Raw genomic sequence first — 18,435 nt, forward strand, 5'->3', positions numbered from 1 at the left:
GATCCACTGGTACTTGTGCATGGTCATGAGATCAAAAGATTAACAATGCCAACCATCCTAAAATATATATTGCCATTTTGAGGATTCCTTGGAGCTCTCAGAATTCTTATAAAGACCTGATTTGGGTGCATATCAAAGATGGCCCCTTCTTTGACATTTTGTAGTAGAGCAGTCATTTGGCCATCTCCCATCTCTGCATTGCTGATTGCCAGGTCACAGCAGACGACTCCTGAGACCATGAGGCTGTCTGTTCCTGATCCGGCTCTCAGCACTTAGAATGCCCTCCCTTCCTAGCCTCCTGGAGCAACAGGCTGACGGGCTGTCCCCGTGAGCCAGCCAGACAGAGCATTAACTAGGAAGATCTGTGAGAAGTCTCGACTTCCTGCCAAACTTCCCATTAGCTCTCTTACATCTCTCCCTCCCCACTGTTCTTCTCTCTTCCTTTGCTAACTTGCTTTCCTGTTCCTATGCCCCAACTTCTGCAAACTTCCAGACTCCTCTAAATGCTAATTCTTAAATTGGAGAGTGTTCTGACAGAGATTCATCATTCCCTTATTAAGTTTTAGGGCCTGAACCAGAAGGTGTTTTCTTGTTGCAAGAATATGACCTTTAAATCTGGACAGCAAGGTTAATGCTAAGACACTATTTGAAGATTCATTTCTGGAGCCAGTACAAATCAGGCATAATCCCATTGCCACACGCTTACTCAAGTGCCACTTCCAGGGTCACAATTTTTCAAAAATGCATTTATGTCTAATGCTTATGGAAGGTAATTGAGAAAGCAAAAAGAAAGAGGGAAAGGTGGACAAGGAAATGAGTGAAAAGGATGAGGAAAAAAGAGGAAAGACAGAGATGAAGGTAGGGGTAGAGGGAGAGATGAGATAAAGGCAGAGTGAAGGCAGATGACAAGAAAGGGTGATATGGTTTGGCTGTGTCCCCACCCAAATCTCATCTTTAATTGAAGGGACCCAGTAAGAGGTAATTGAATCATGAGGGCATTTACCCTCATGCTGTTCTGGTGATAGTGAGTGAGTTCTCATGAGATGTGATCGTTTCATAAGGGTTTGTTTCCCCTTTTGCTTGGCACTTCTCCTTACTACTGCCATGTGAAGAAGGGCATGTTTGCTTCCCCTTCTGCCATGATTGTAAGTTTCCTGAGGCCTCCTCAGCTCTGCAAAACTGAGTCAATTAAACCTCTTTCCTTTGTAAATTACCCAGCCTCAGGTATTTCTTCATAGCAGTGTGAGAACAGACTAATATGGAGTGAAAAACAAAGGACATGTTGTTTTGATTTTTTATATTTTAAAAATTGCCTGCAATAATAAGTAGCACTATTTCCTAACTAATGCTTTACTACATTTCAAGAATAGAAAGCTAAATGTGTTCAGGTAGGATAAAGCATAAAAAGGCAAAGCTTTCAATACAGGACAATTTAGGGTGGGGTTTGTGCATATGTGAGTGGAGAAGAGGGAACTGACACAAGGAAAGGCATAGGATTTGGATTAGGTCATTCCAGCCTACACAGACACAGAAAGGAACCTTGAGTAAGCAATGATTTTTAATTTGTAGGATCCCAAATTGCTGTGATAATTGGAGAAGAGGCCTAGGATTTCCAGGTTTATTTTGCCTGCTATTGCTCAGGAGAAAGAGATGGGAAATGTGTTTTGGTTCGTTTCTCTTTTACCATCACCCACATATTCTACACTGGTTTTTCGTGCAGTGGCTACTTGATAAAAGAGAAAGTTCAATAATGAGATCTTCCAAATGCAACACAGGTGATCTTTCCCTTGCTGTCTGTGGTTACTGTGGGTGGACTCCAAGTCTCCCTGATCCCGCAGTTCTGCTTTTCTTGGGGATGGTCTCCGCCTGTCACTACTTGATAGTGCCACAGTGACCTCAGATTTCCAACCCACCCTAGTGTTTACTGTCACAGGACCACTGACTGCCCCCTCTCCCCACAAAGTAGTGGCTCTTTACTCCTGGCTTTACTTAGATCAGGGAATTCTCTCCCTTTTGTGATGCAATTACAGAGAACGACTACAATGGCCAACTTTTATACTCACTGACAAGCAAAGATCAAGGTCATAATAATCACCAGCTAAAAGGAGTGTGCCTTTAGGAGCTAAAGGCTTACATAAACGCTCCCATGTATCAGTGCCAGATGGTGAAGTCTTGAATTTTAGTCAGAAACTGACTTCCTGAATTTAAGTTCAGCTGAGGCAAACTCACTCTGGGATCCAAATCGAAAGACATTCCATATCAGGTCTTAACTATGCATGACATATAGGCAATGTAAAGCAAATAGAAAATCTCACAGCACTTGTATGCCCTGCAGCAACCCCTGCATCACCAGAATGGTGGTACCATCTATAACCTTCATGCCATGCAATACTTTCGATAGGCTGGTAAAACAAAGATGCCTGGCATGCTGTTATTACTTCTCCCCAAATCCATGGACAGACTTTGCTATTTAAATGTAGTCCTCTTTCCTGCTGAGCTTAAACATGATCTCAGAATTCTTCAACTCACACACTGGACTTCCTACTCATTATGAAATCTATTTGCCCTCCTCATTCTCAGCCCCTGAAGATCCTCTAGAATCTGTTTCCCTCCCAAGGACTTTGTAAAATGCTCACAATGACAGTCTGCCTTCAGTGTTCTTACCTCTTATGAACCCATATGAATGATGCTGATACTGAGGAATTTAACATCAATTATGCAAGAAGCACATTTCTTGGAAATATCAATAAAGGTATTTGGGAAGGGGTCTTTTGAAACTTTGAATGAGCTTCAGCTCATGTGTGTGCCCAAATACACATCAGTGATTCTCAACAAGAGGCAATTTTATTGCTCACCCCCCGGGGGGACATATTTGGCAAAGTCTGAAGATAATTTTGTTTGTTATAACTGAGGCATGATACTGGCATCTGGTGGGTAGAGGCCAGGGATGTTGCTCCTGCAACAGACTCTTAACAGCAAAGAATCATCCTGTCCAAAATGCCAATGGTACATTGAGAAACCCTGATACACATTAAGGCTGAGTATTTAGTGTTAGAAAGAATGTTAGAGAACCTCTCATCCAACTCTCTTGTGTTATAAGTAACACAAGAGATGTATAGACAGCTCAGCACAATTAGCAAATAGGCTATACATCCTCCTAATTGGACACTAAAACCCGTTTTATATGAGGAGGACAGCAAGCTATTGCAGTTCTCCACTAACCTATTAGAACAGGTAAATAGAGATGAGAATGACGAATGTTTAGATCATTGGTTCTATGCATGGATGTTAGATTCAGGTAGTAGGGGGCAGTACTGCCATTTTTACACATGGGAGAAATCACAAATCATGTATTCATTTAAAAATTTAGTATCCCAGTACTTAAAATTATTTTTAAAAAATGAAAAAAAAACCAAAAAAATTTTGTCAACAAATATTTATTTTCAGGCTCTTCATTGTGCTGAGGCAAGCAATACAATGACCAATACAGATGACGCTCTCCCTCATAAGCTTTCAGTCTGCTGGAAGACACAGAAAATAGCAATTTCATCATAATGTAATCAAGTCTGAGTTGGGAGAGCCTATAAAAGCATTGAGGAGGGGCATCCAAGTTCTGGTAGTCAGAGAAAGGATTTTCAGAGGAGGCAATATCTGAGCTAAGCTCTGAAGGGAAAGAAGAAGTTAGAACTTCTAAAAGCTGAGCCCCAGCACCATATACTCAGCCTGCTAGGCATGGCTGGTGTGTTGAAAACCTAGCTACATGGTCTGAACCTGAATCAAGCCATGTTTGCACTGGCTATTGGTTTTTCCTGGGCTGAGGCATTATGTTTCTGATCAATACAGTTAACAACTGACATAAGACTACTTTCAGAGGTTTACACATCTAAGTAGGTACAATTTATATCAAGATGCTCTACCCTAAGCTCAAGAGCTAAGGAAAGTGTGTGTGTAGAAAGTAAGCCAGCCTTACTCAGCTCTCTGGGCTCCCTTCCCATGAAACATCAAGTCCTCCATGCCAAGGCTGGGCTGGGGGGATTTGAGAGATAGCTTCTTTCCCAAGGCATGACATTTACAGGCTGGCCTACCAGGCTGCTCTCAGCATCTTTTCCTCCTGCAATTCAACACTCCCTCACCCTGCTGCATCAAACACTGGGCATTTGGGAGCAACCAAGGGAGCAGATAAATAATGAGAACCGAGATGCCAAACCTGAAGCAAGTTCAGTCTGAAGAATGAATGGTCCTCTCCCCAGAACCCACAGGTAACACTTTTCCATCCCTTCCTATCTCCAGGGCTTCATAACCCCTTCCTCTTCACTCCCCCATCCTGCTCTTACCACCTCCATGTTACCTGCAGGTCTTTGAGCTGTGGACAGACTTGTGTCTCATACCAAAATCGAATAAACTAAATGAATTCAAGCTTCAATTTTTCCAAGTCTGTAAAGGGAAACAGCATGTGATTTGGCTCTTTCTCTGTGCTTATAGTTGACAGAGACGTATGGATGAGGCGGAAGAGAGTGTTTTTATTTTTATTTATTTATTTAAAAGTTTTATTAAAGTTCACCTATTACCCACAGGCCTCAGGCTCCCTGTAGAGAAACAAATATCACAATTGAAGCAGCTGGTTTCCAAGGTGCCAAATTAAAATAGATGAAGAGGTAAGGAGGAAAAAATGAGTAAAAACATTAAGCTAAGACTTCTTCCCTCCCAAGTGCATTGTGCCTCCTATTATATTGCACACATGAAATTGGCTCCCAACGTAATTAGGCCAGGGCTACCAGGCAAAAAAAATCCTCAAATTATTCAGAACCCCAGAGCTATTATTTTGCAATCACTCAAGTAACTGAGAAAAGAGTCAACTTTTAAATATAAATTTGTTACCAGCATCAACATTGTCCAAGCAATTCCCAACACTCCACCTGCCCAAGAATAATAGACTCATGAGCTGAGCTGAGTTGAGAACCAAATACAGGAATACTGCTCTCCATCCAGCCAAAATCTTTTCTTCCACTGGAACCTGGAGGCAATCCCACTGGAACCCGGAGTTTATTCCAACAATCTTTAGGGACTACTGGCTCTGTTAGACAGGGGTGGAGGATCCACCAGGTCCACAGTAGACAATATACCCCCTTCAGCGTCCGTTGTCTTGGTGGCATTATGTATGGATAATATTTATTTTGTCTCTGTGGTCATGTACTTGGAACAACCATAATATTCTCTATCTTACCCCAAAGACCCAGGACATGACTTTATCGCTTTCAAGGTCAGAAATGAGCCATAGGTGCTTGAGAAATAGTAGTTCATGAAAAAAAAAGAAAGAAAAAAGAAAGAGCCATGGAGACCAGAGGGTATCTTTCATTAAACCCAGAGGGGAAGGAAATAACCACCCTTCAAAAGTGGTACTTACTGGATTTCAGCAACACCGCCAAAACTTCAGTGGCTGCCCTGGGGAAAGAGAAAGAAAAGTAACAGTCAACATTCAATGGTCTTTTTGTCAGCCCATGGATCCCACAGCCAGCATGCCCGTTGCCACCCCTCAACAGACCCATGATTAACCAGGTAACAGGCAATCTATTGATTGCCCTGCTAACCATTAAATAGGCATAAATGCAGAAATCATGCTGAGCAAAGTGTCCGTCTTACAGACGGGTCTCTGAGGTCCCCTCTGCTGCTGAAAATCTCTTTCTCTCCCCTGCTTGCCTCCCACCTTCCACCAACTTCCTTGCATAGAGTGGTTCATTTTTCTATTATTCATATCAGGCAGAGCTCTTGTCAGTCTCTCAATTTGTTTCTGGAAACATGCAGGGACTCTGGTGGCTGGTCTGGGAAGGAGTGGGGCTTGGGAGTTTAGTGAATGTAGCAGCACAGTGCAAACTTCTTGAAACACTCATACCCCTGGGGATGCAGTGGAAAATGCATTCACACATTGGAAAGAGACGCTATTTCCTTAGGGTGGAAAATAGTTATGTTGGGATTTTTCTTCCAAATTCATCGCTTTCTTCCATGGAGGAATGTCACAGTCTTTGCAACAAAGGGACGCATATGAGAATGAAAAATACTTTTTGACCCACATATTACTGATTTTTCAATCTGTTTCCTGCTTCTGAGAAGGTCACACAAAAATCTACCTACAGGGCAGAGGAAAACTTCACTGGCATTGAGGGCAGTGTGGTATAATTATAGGGAGGAGAGTTGTGTTTGCTTTTTTCAAAAAATAGAAGATTCTGTATGGCCCTAGTAACTTGTCCTTAAGGCCTGCTAAGCAGTAATCTGTTTCCACCACCTCTCTCAGGATTGGAGGAGCAGGACAAAGAGGCTGGATCACACTTCTAAGACTATACAGACAAGTCAGCAGAACTGGGATCCCAAACCCAGGAATCTCACTGCATACCTCTGCCTCCTCCCCGTCTGTTGTTCTCCAGAATCTCTCTCTCACTGGCCCTACCCTGGCCTCTGCCTGGTCAATGAAAGTTCACTTTGCAATATAGTAGCTAATACTGAACAACAGAGCCAGCAGTAAAAAGGAAGATAAATGAATGAATAAATATAAATTAAAATACAATAGAAAAGCAGTGCGTGTGAAAGCGTTGCTCCCTCTAACCTACAAGGCAGTTCTGCAAGAGCAAAAACCTGAAATTCACAGGCCCCTGTGCAAACCCACAACAGGGATGACACCCCAGCTCAGCGAGACCAAAATGACCATAGGGCAGTTATAAAGAGGGGAGGCTTTCATGGAAGGACTACTTCATTTATCCTTCAAATGGTTTTCCTCTTAGCAACTTTCACCTTCTTCAGTCTCACTGTTGTTGAATCCCACAGAGTTTTGGCAATGGTGTCTTTAAGACAGAACACATGGAAGGTGTTTCTGGAAATTCAAGTTGTGTGAAAAATCCAAGCACCATAGTACATGGGGCCTGGCTTGGGCTGGGGCAAAAAGAAAATCAGTGTTTTGGGAAAAGCAGAACAGCCAAATTAATTTCACCAAAATGAATTAGCAGAGAAGGAAACCATGGAAACAGGAAAAGAATAAGGATGTTCCAAGCAAGGCTGCTAACCCAATCCTGGCTCACGGGCCAGGTCTCCAAGGATTGCATTTCTAATTTCCATTGCACTTTTGTTTTAGGAAGTTCACAAATGAGGTAATGATCCATTGGATAATAGTTTTATGAGACAGACTAGAGGTGGGGAGGGACAGGTGGCAGACAGACCAGCTAGGAGAATAAGCAATAATAAGGTCTCAAAGCCGAAAAGTGGCATGGGGGAAAAAGGGATGGGTTAAAGACACATTTGAATCTTGCTACTCAAAGGGTGGCTCTCTGACCAGCAGCCTCACATTTTCTGAAAGCCAAACAGAAATGCAGAATCTCAAACCACATCCCTGACCTTCTGAATCAGAATCTTTATTCTAACAGATAATTTATATGCACATGAAAGGTTTAGGATAACTGGTTTAGGGAACAGTATTAATAAGGCTTAGTTATTCTTTCGATGTTGAGAGGGCAATTCAAGGTGACTCCCAGATCTCAACTCTCTAGATAGTACCTAATAACATGATAAACTAAATAAATATTAATCCAAACGGTGACATTATACAGCAGGAAACACATGATAAGTGTCACATTCATCAAAAAAAATTGAGGCTTATTCCTGAGAAACTAGAAAAGATTTATTTCTTCCTAGGGTGTAAGTTGGGGATCAATGTTTAGTGCAGCAAAGGGCACATTTAAGGCAATGAGGGAGATAAGATTTGAGGCCAAAGTCCCATACCCTAAAGAGTTCACATTCAATTCTGTAGGTAATGAGAAGCCATTCGTTTTTTTTTTTAATCGAGATGATGTGGCGTCAAAATTGAAAAGTGAGAGAGAAGTTGTGAGCAAAAAAATAACAAGAGCTGAGCAAAGGTGAGCTGTGGAGGGTGAAGGAAAGTGAAGAGTCAGTGATAGCCTGGAATATTCAGGCTAGGTAGATGGGGGAACAAGAGAGCCATTAATAGACTAAGAAGAGAAGTTGCAGTGTTTAGACAAAATAATGATTTTGATTTTGATGCTGAGTTCAAGATGAAGGGTACAACAGAAGGCTACAAGAAACTGTTTGGAATGCTGCTGGAAGCATCATATAGAATTCAGGAATGCAACCACAGTTGGGAATATACATTTATGAATCACTACAGCAGCAATGATCATTATAGCCAGGCAAGCAGGTGATACTTATGAGGAAACTCAATCAAGAGCAGAACAAAGGGCGGCCCCAGGAAAGCATCAACACTAGAGGGTAGGAAACCCCTAAAGGAGTCAGAAGATGTGCATTTGAGGAAATATGAGGAGACCTTGGGATGATTAGTTTGAAAACTGAATGTCACCAGACTGTCTAGGCACACTGTTTTTCAAACTGCAAATGTTGACCCAATAGTGCATTACAGCATTATAAAGTCATTTTATAGGTATCAACTATATTTTTTAATGAAATAGAAGAAAACAAAATGAAATTCAATATATCAGAGTCATCTCACGTAGCAAAGGTTAGCAGTGATCTGAGAAATTCTCATTTCAATGCACGAACATACACATGTGTACCTACTGGGAATGTGATATAAGAGCTTTCCTAAAAAGAAAAAAAAAAAAGTTCGTAAAGATGTTGTTTAGGATGTAGTGTCCATATAAGATCTGTATAAGAATAAACATCCAAAATCAACTAATGAGCAAACTGAAAGCACTTCATCTCCACACACAGTGCCCAGGATCCAGACATCCAGTCACTCATGTGCATGTCACCAAGAGGCTCTTTATTTTTGGTTTATTCAGTGGTTACACATCTACAGCACTGGTTCACTCTGAGTATTGCTGCTCTGCCATTTGTCTGCTCCCCCATCAAAGCATGAAGAAAGAAGTAAAACCTATCAGAGCCGAGGCAACTACTCTGTCAACCAACTGCTAAGTCTACAAAAAGCAAAAGTTTAAGCTGCTAAAACTTAAACAACTAAGAAGGCATTCAGTTACTTCCACTCCTAGGAGCCAAGCCCAATGATTGAGTGCATGAACTGGGGGCCCACAGTTAGTGCCTTTGGAGTGCAAGACTGCCTCCTGCTGGATGTGCGCATCTGACACCCATGGTTCTGGTAGCTGCACTCATTTTATAATTTTATAGAATAGGACTTCTCTCTTTTTTTTTTTTTTTTTTTTTTTTTTGAGATGGAGTTTTGCTCTTGTACCCCAGGCTGGAGTGTAGTGGTGCAATCTTGGCTCACTGCAACCTCCACCTCTTGGGCTCAAGCGATTCTCCTGATTCAGCCTCCCAAGTAGCTGGGATTACAGGCATGCACCACCATGCCTGGCTAATTTTTGTATTTTTAGTAGAAACCGGGTTTCACCATGTTGACCAAGCTGGTCTCGAACTCCTGACCTCAAGTGAGCCACCTGTCTTGGCCTCCCAAAGTGCTAGGATTACAGGTATGAGGCATGAGCCACCGTGCACGGCCTGAAGAGGACTTCTCAGGAGGGCACTGGTTTCTTAAAGTTTAAACTCATACCATCATCCCCCATTGTTTGAGCTTCCCTATGGGATGCCCAGGGGAGATAGAAAATCTCCTCCAACTGGGTGTCCCTGTGTTTACATCAATGAAAGAATCATTTCAGAAATTTTTGTAGAACATCTTGCTCCAAGAGAGTTACAACAACAGCCAAAGGCAAAGTGGAATGGCCTCCATCCTATCTATTTTCACACCATAGGATAACTCAGTTAAGATTCTAGAGGTTGCCGGGCGCGGTGGCTCAAGCCTGTAATCCCAGCACTTTGGGAGGCCGAGATGGGCGGATCACGAGGTCAGGAGATCGAGACCATCCTGGCTAACACGGTGAAACCCCATCTCTACTAAAAAAATACAAAAAACTAGCCGGGCGCGGTGGCGGGCGCCTGTAGTCCCAGCTACTCCGGAGGCTGAGGCAGGAGAATGGCATGAACCCGGGAGGCGGAGCTTGCAGTGAGCTGAGATCCGGCCACTGCACTCCAGCCTGGGCGACAGAGCGAGACTCCGTCTCAAAAAAAAAAAAAAAAAAAAAAGATTCTAGAGGTCACAGTTCACTTCCACTCTCCTCTTCAGAAAAAGCTAAGTTTAAACTACTGGCAAATTTGTAAATATCCTCTTAAGATTTTAGCAAAAAGCCACAGAACTGCCACAGTTCAATTTATGTCTTCAAGTTGAAGTAAATTTTAAGAGTCATCAAAAAAGAGTCTTGAATATTTATCATCCCTATTTAGGGAGCCCCTATAAATGCCAAGCAGCAAGCTAAATGTCCCATATACATAATTATACATCACATTTGATCTCCACGGGAATGCTAGAGAGTGAAATTATTAGTCTTGTTTTACAAACAGCAATAATGCAGTTCACAAAGGGGTAAATAATCTTCCCAAGGTTCAGCAGCTAACAAGAGGCAGTATTGACTGGGCACGGTGGCTCATGCCTGTAATCCCAGCACTGTGGGAGGCTGAGGCAGGTGGATCACAAGGTCAAGAATTCAACACCAGCCCGGCCAAGATGGTGAAACCTCATCTCTACTGAAAACTACAAAAAATTAGCTGGGCGTGGTGGCAGGCACCTGTAATGCCAGCTACTCGGGAGGCTGAGGCAGGAGAATTGCTTGAACCTGGGTGGTAGAGGTTCCAGTGAACAGAGATTGTGCCACCACACTCTAGCCTGGGCAACAGAGTGAGACTCTGTCTAAAAAAAAAAGAGGCAGCATTAGCTACAGGTCTACCTCTGGGTGAATTTAAATCTAGTGCTCCTAAAGTCATCTCTTTACTTTTAACATAATTCTAGAAAGAATCTAAAATCTCTCTCTGTGCAATATTTTTATCTTGCAAAAAAGGATTGTGGAGATCAAGAGGTTAGATGACTGGTGCAAGGTCAGAGGATTCATACATCACAGAGCCAATGAAACAAACAACTTGTCCAGCTTGAGTCCACTGTTTGACTCAAGATTCTACACAGCACAGTTTGGTACAGCTTAAGTGGGTTTAGATGTTCAATGGTGGTCAGGGAGACAAAGACAAAGAATTCAAGGAGAAGCAAGTCACAGGCATCTTTGAGTGGCAGGACTGAGTTGCTAAATTAGGAAGTAGAGGGCTTGGTTTTGAAGCTTGGAGCAGCCTCTTTTCTGCTTCTGGGTTCTGGGTTTACTTGATCTCTCTGAATCTCATAGGTTTCTCATCTATAAAGCAGGTATAAGATCTAACATGGGATGGTGTGAAGAGTAAGATAAAGTAAAATTTTTATTATTATTATTATACTTTAAGTTCCAGGGTACATGTGCACAATGTGCAGGTTTGTTACATATGCATACATGAGCCATGTTGGTGTGCTGCACCCATTAACTGGTCATTTACATTAGGTATATCTCCCAATGCTATCCCTCCCTTCTCCCCCCACCCTATGACAGGCCCCAGTGTGTGATGATCCCCTTCCTGTGTCCAAGTGATCTCATTGTTCAATTCCCATTTGGTTTTCTGTTCTTGCAATAGTTTGCTGAGAGTGATGGTTTCCAGCTGCATCCATGTCCCTACAAAGGACATGAACGCATCCTTTTTTATGGCTGCATAGTATTCCATAGTGTATATGTGCCACATTTTCTTAATCCAGTCTGTCACTGATGGACATTTGGGTTGATTCCCAGTCTTTGCTATTGTGAATAGTGCTGCAATAAACATACGTGTGAAAAAATTAAAAGATGGGGGTGTGCCCAAGATGGCCAAATAGGAACAGCTCCCGCCTCTGGCTCCTAGTGTGAGTGACACAGAAGACAGGTGATTTCGGCATTTTCAACTGAGGTACTGGGTTCATCTCACTGGGTTGTGTCAGACAGTTGGTGCTGGTCTGTGGGTGCAGCCCAACCAGCGAGAGCTGAAGCAGGGTGAGGCATTGCCTCACCTGGAAAGTGTAAGGGGGAAGGGAATTCCTTTTCCTAGCCAAAGGAAATTGAGACACACAACACCTGGAAAATCCAGTAACTCCCATCCTAATACTGCACTTTACCAAGGGTGTTAGCAAAAGGCACACCAGGAGATTATATCTCACACCTGGCCCAGAGGGTCCCATGCCCACAGAGCCTCCCTCATTGCTAGCACAGCAGTCTGAGATCTAACTGCAAGGCAGCAGCGAGGCTGGGGGAGGGGCGCCCGCCATTACTGAGGCTTAAGTAGGTAAACAAAGCCGCCAGGAAGCTCAAATTGGGTGGAGACTACTGCAACTCAAGGAGTCCGGTCTGCCTCTGTAGACTCCTCCTCTGGGGACAGGTCACAGCTAAACAAAAAGCAGCAGAAACCTCGGCAGAGATAAATGCCCACGTCTGACAGCTTTGAAGAGAGCAGTGGATCTCCCAGCATGGAGGTTGAGATCTGAGAATGGACAGACTGCCTGCTCAAGTGGGTCCCTGACCCCGAGTAGCCTAACTGGGAGACATCCCCCACTAGGTACAGACCGACACCTCACACCTCACACGGCGGGGTACACCCCTGAGATGAAGCTTCCAGAGCAAGAATCAGACAGCAACACTGGCTGTTGAGCAATATTCTATCTTCTGCAGCCTCTGCTGATGGTACCCAGGCAAACAGGGTCTGGAGTGGACCTCAAGCAAACTCTAACAGACCTGCAGCTGAGGTTAGTTAGAAGGAAAACTAACAAACAGAAAAAGCACCCACACCAAAACCCCATCAGTATGTCACCATCATCAAAGACCAAAGGCACATAAAACCACAAAGATGGAGGAAAAGCAGTGCAGAAAAGCTGGAATTTCAAAAAATCAGAGCGTATCTCCCCCTCCAAAGGAACGCAGCTCATTGCCAGCAACGGAACAAAGCTGGATGGAGAATGACTTTGACAAGTTGAGAGAAGAAGGCTTCAGTCGATCAAACTTCTCAGAGCTAAAGGAGGAACTACGTAACCAGTGCAAAGAAAGTAAAAACCTTGAAAAAAGATTTGACGAATGTCTAACTAGAATAACCAATGTAGAGAACTCCTTAAAAGAACTGATAGAGATGAAAACCAAAACAAAAGAACTATATAACAAATGCATAAGCTTCAGTAACCTACTTGATCATCTGGAAGAGTATCAGCGATTGAAGATCAAATGAATGAAATGAAGTGAGAAGAGAAGTGTAGAGAAAAAAGAGTAAAAAGAAATGAACAAAGCCTCCAAGAAACATGGGATGATGTGAAAAGACCAAATCTACGTCTGATTGGTGTGCCTGAAAGTGATGGGGAAAATGGAACCAAGTTGGAAAACACTGCAGGATATCACCCAGGAGAACTTTCCCAACCCAGTAAGGCAGGCCAACATTCAAATTCAGGAAATACAGAGAACGCTACAAAGCTACTCCTCAAGAAGAGCAACTCCAAGACACATAAATTGTCAGATTCACCAAAGTTGAAATGAAGGAAAAAATGTTAAGGGCAGCCAGAGAGAAAGGCCGGGTTACACACAAAGTGAAGCCCAAACTCTCCAAGCCAGAAGAGAGTGGGGGCCAATATACAACATTCTTAAAGAAAAGAATTTTCAACCCAGAATTTCATATCCAGCCAAACTGTTTCATCAGTGAAGGAGAAATAAAATCCTTTACAGACAAGCAAATGTTTAGAGATTTTGTCACCACTAGGCCTGCCCTACAAAAGATCCTGAAGGAAGCACTAAACTTGGAAAGGAACAACAGGTAACAGCCATTGCAAAAACATGTCAAAATGTAAAGTCCATCGTTGCTAGGAAGAAACTACATCAACTAGTGAGCAAAATAACCAGCTAATATCATAATGACAGGATCAAGTTCACACATAACAATATTAGCCTTAAATGTAAATGGACTAAATGATCTAATTAAAAGACACAGACTGGAAAATTGGATAATGAGTCAAGACCCATCAGTTTGCTGTATTCAGGAGACCAACCTCACATGCGGAGACACACATAGGTTCAAAATAAAAGGATGGAGGAAGATCTACCAAGCAAATGGAAAACAAAAAAAAAAGCAGGGGTTGCAATCCTAGTCTCTGATAAAACAGACTTTAAATCAACAAATATCAAAAGAGACAGAGAAGGCCATTACATAATGGTAAAGGGATCAATTCATGAGGAAGAGCTAACTATCCTAAATATACATGCACCAAATACAGGAGCACCCAGATTCATAAAGCAAGTTCTTAGACACTTACAAAGAGACTTAGACTCCCATAAAATGATAATGGGAGACTTTAACACCCCACTGTCAACATTAGACAGATCAATGAGTCAGAAAGTCAACAAGGATATCCAGGAATTGAACTCAACTCTGCCCCAAATGGACCTAATAGACATCTACAGAACTCTCCACCCCAAATCAACAGAATGTATATTCTTCTCAGCACCACATCACACTTAATTCAAAAATTGGTCACATAGTTGGAAGTAAAGCACTCAGCAAATGTAAAAGAACAGAAATTATAACAAACTGTCTCTCAGACCACAGTGCAATCAAACTAGAACTCAGGACTAAGAAACTCAATCAAAACCGCTCAACTACATAGAAACTGAACAACCTGCTCCTGAATGACTACTAGGTACATAACAAAATGAAGGCAGAAATAAAGACATTCTTTGAAATCAATGAGAACAAAGATACAACACACCAGAATCTCTGGGACACATTTAAAGCAGTGTGTAGAGGGAAATTTATAGCACTAAATGCCCACAAGAGAAAGCAAGAAAGATGTAAAATTGACACCCTAGCATCACAATTAAAAGAACTAGATAAGCAAGAGCAAACACATTCAAAAGCTAGCAGAAGGCAAGAAATAACTAAGATCAGAGCAGAACTGAAGGAGATAGAGACACAAAAAACCCTCCAAAAAAATCAATGAATCCAGGACCTGGTTTTTTGAAAAGATCAACAAAATTGATAGACCACTAGCAAGACTAAGAAAGAAGAAAAGAGACAAGAATCGAAGAGATGCAATAAAAAATGATAAAGGGGATATCACCACTGACCCCACAGAAATACAAACTACCATCAGAGAATACTATAAACACCTCTATGCAAATAAACTAGAAAACTTAGAAGAAATGGATAATTTCCTGGACACTTACACTCTCCCAAGACTAAACAAGGAAGAAGTCAAATCCCTGAATAGACCAATAGCAGGCTCTGAAATTGAGGCAATAATTAATAGCCTACCAATCAAAAAAAGTCCAGGACCAGACAGATTCACAGCCGAATTCTACCAGAGATACAAGGAGAAGTTGGTACCATTCCTTCTGAAACTATTCCAATCAATAGAAAAAGAGGGAATCTTCCCTAACTCTTTTTATGAGGCCAACATCATCCTGATACCAAAACCTGACAGATATACAACAAAAAAAGAGAATTTTAGACCAATATCACTGATGAACATCAATGCAAAAATCCTCAATAAAATACTGGCAAACTGAATCCAGCAGCACATCAAAAAGCTTATCCACCATGATCAAGTGGGCTTCATCCCTGGGATGCAAGTCTGGTTCAACATTCGCAAATCAATAAACGTAATCCAGCATATAAACAGAACCAAAGACAATAACCACATGATTATCTCAATAGATGCAGAAAAGGCCTTTGACAAAATTCAACAGCCCTTCATGCTAAAAACTCTCAATAAATTCGGTATTGATGGAACGCATCTCAAAATAATAAGAGCTATTTATGACAAACCCACAGCCAATATCACACTGAATGGGCAAAAACTGGAAGCATTCCCTTTGAAAACTGGCACAAGACAGGGATGCCCTCTCTCACCACTCCTATTCAACATAGTATTGGAAGTTCTGGCTAGGGCAATCAGGCAAGAGAAAGAAATAAAGGGTATTCAGTTAGGAAAAGAAGTCAAATTGTCCCTGTTTGCAGATGACATGATTGTATATTTAGAAAACCCCATTGCCTCAGCCCAAAATCTCCTTAAACTGATAAGCAACCCCAGCAAACTCTCAGGATACAAAATCAATGTGTGAAAATCACAAGCATTCTTATACACCAGTAACAGACAAACAGAGAGCCAAATCAGGAATGAATTCCCATTCACAATAGCTTCAAAGAGAATAAAATACCTAGGAATCCAACTTACAAGAGATGTAAAGGACCTCTTCAAGGGGACTACAAACCACTGCTCAGTGAAATAAAAGAGGACACAAACAAATAGAAGAACATACCATGCTCATGGATAGGAAGAATCATTATTCTGAAAATGGCCATACTGCCCAAAGTAATTTATAGATTCAATGCCGTCCCCATTAAGCTACCAATGACTTTCTTCACAGAATTGGAAAAAACTACTTTAAAGTTCATATGGAACCAAAAAAGAGCCCACATTGCCAAGACAATCCTAAGTCAAAAGAACAAAGCTTGAGGCATCACACTACCTGACTTTAAACTATACTACAAGGCTATAGTAACCAAAACAGCATGGTACTGGTACCAAAACAGAGATACAGACCGATGGAACAGAACAGAGCCCTCAGAAATAATATCACACATCTATAGCCATCTGATCTTTGACAAACCTGACAAAAACAAGAAATGGGAAAAGGATTCCCTATTTAATAAATGGTGCTGGGAAAATTGGCTAGCCATAAGTAGAAAGCTGAAACTGGATCCTTTCCTTACACCTTATACGAAAATTAATTCAAGATGGATTAGAGACTTAAATGTTAGACCTAAAACCATAAAAACCCTAGAAGAAAACCTAGGTAATATCATTCAGGACATAGGCATGGGCAAGGACTTCGTGTCTAAAACACCAAAAGCAACAGCAACAAAAGCCAAAATTGACAAATGCGATCTAATTAAACTAAAGAGCTTCTTTTTTTTTTTTTCTTTTTGAGGCGGAGTCTTGCTCTGTCGCCGGGACTGGAGTGCAGTGGCCGGATCTCAGCTCACTGCAAGCTCCGCCTCCCGGGTTCACACCATTCTCCTGCCTCAGCCTCCCGAGTAGCTGGGACTACAGGCGCCTGCCACCTCGCCCGGCTAGATTTTGTATTTTTAGTAGAGACGGGGTTTCACCGTGTTAGCCAGGATGGTCTCGATCTCCTGACCTCGTGATCCGCCCGTCTCGGCCTCCCAAAGTGCTGGGATTACAGGCTTGAGCCACCGCGCCCGGCCAAACTAAAGAGCTTCTGCACGGCAAAAGAAACCACCATTAGAGTGAACAGGCAACCTACAGAATGGGAGAAAATTTTTGCAATCTACTTATCTGACAAAGGGCTAATATCCAGAACCTACAAAGAACTCAAATAAATTTACAAGAAAAAATCAAACAACCCCATCAAAAAGTGGGCAAAGGATATGAACAGACACTTCTCAAAAGAAGACATTCATACAGCCAACAGACACATGAAAAAATGCTCATCATAACTCACCATCAGCGAAATGCAAATCAAAACCACAATGAGATAAAGTAAAATTTTAATTAAATTAAGTTAAAAAGCATACCACAGCCCCTGAAATGTAATATTACTAGGTTGGTCCAAACGTAATTTTTGCCATTTAAAGTAATGGCAAAAACCACAAATACATTTGCACCAACCTAATAACTTGAACGCCATTGTTGGATCATGGACGGTGGAGTGGGTACCAAGTGAGGAAGTGGGTTTATCTCTGTATATGTGTTTGTAGGCAATGAGCCTGCAGGGTCGTCATTCACCAGTCAGGAGAGGTCACTGGAGAAAAAAATGTGCTCCTATCCCTGGGCACATGGAGGAAACACAGGACCGAACTATCTCTTGGAAGTCAAATATTCTGTGGCACAGATGGCCTAGGTATAGCAAGTGCCACCAATATTAGTTATCAATTGCAGTGTAATGTTACCACAATTGTAGCAGCTTGAAACAATATTCATGTATTATGTCACAGTTTATGTAGGGCAGGAATCCCACAGCTTAGGTGGATCCTCTGCTTAGGGTCTGACAAGGCTGCAATCAAGGCATCAGCCAGGGCTGAATCTTCATCTTGAGGCTCAGCTGGGGAAGGATGTTTCCCAGCTCAAACAGGTTCTTGGCAAAATACCTTTCCTTGCAGTGCCAGGGCTGAGGACACTGTCTGCTTGCTGTATCAACAGATAGTAAGACGTCTTTGCATTCCTAGAGGCTATGTGCAGTTTCTACAAGTCACCAACTATTCTTCGCAGTGGGGGTTTCCCCATGATAACTGCTTACTTCATCAATGAGGAGAGTTTCTATACAGAGTATGTATGCAATGAACTCTTATAACACAATTATGTAACATAATCACAGGGGTGACTAGGGATGACATGTCCTTACCTTGCCATATTCTGTGCATTAGAAACAAGTTGCAGCTCTTTTCCATCCTCAAGGGCAGGAAATAACATAAAGGTATAAACAGTAGGAGGTGAGGATCATGGGGGGGGCCACCTGAGAGTTTGTCCCCCAC

General features: G+C 42.1%; 1 protein-coding gene across 1 annotated transcript in view; it reads right to left on the reverse strand.

Annotated features, from left to right (window-relative positions):
• Positions 1–18,435, reverse strand: part of LOC117070258 (cytosolic carboxypeptidase 4-like) — a 167,934-nt gene that overhangs the window by 17,310 nt on the left and 132,189 nt on the right. Inside the window, exon 6 of the mRNA XM_033189112.1 lies at positions 5,405–5,442. Coding sequence (XP_033045003.1) covers positions 5,405–5,442 — 38 coding nt within the window. The remainder of the gene's footprint in view (positions 1–5,404; positions 5,443–18,435) is intronic.

This window comes from Trachypithecus francoisi, unplaced genomic scaffold, assembly GCF_009764315.1.
Source record: "Trachypithecus francoisi isolate TF-2019V2 unplaced genomic scaffold, Tfra_2.0 Lachesis_group3, whole genome shotgun sequence".
NCBI lineage: Eukaryota > Metazoa > Chordata > Mammalia > Primates > Cercopithecidae > Trachypithecus > Trachypithecus francoisi.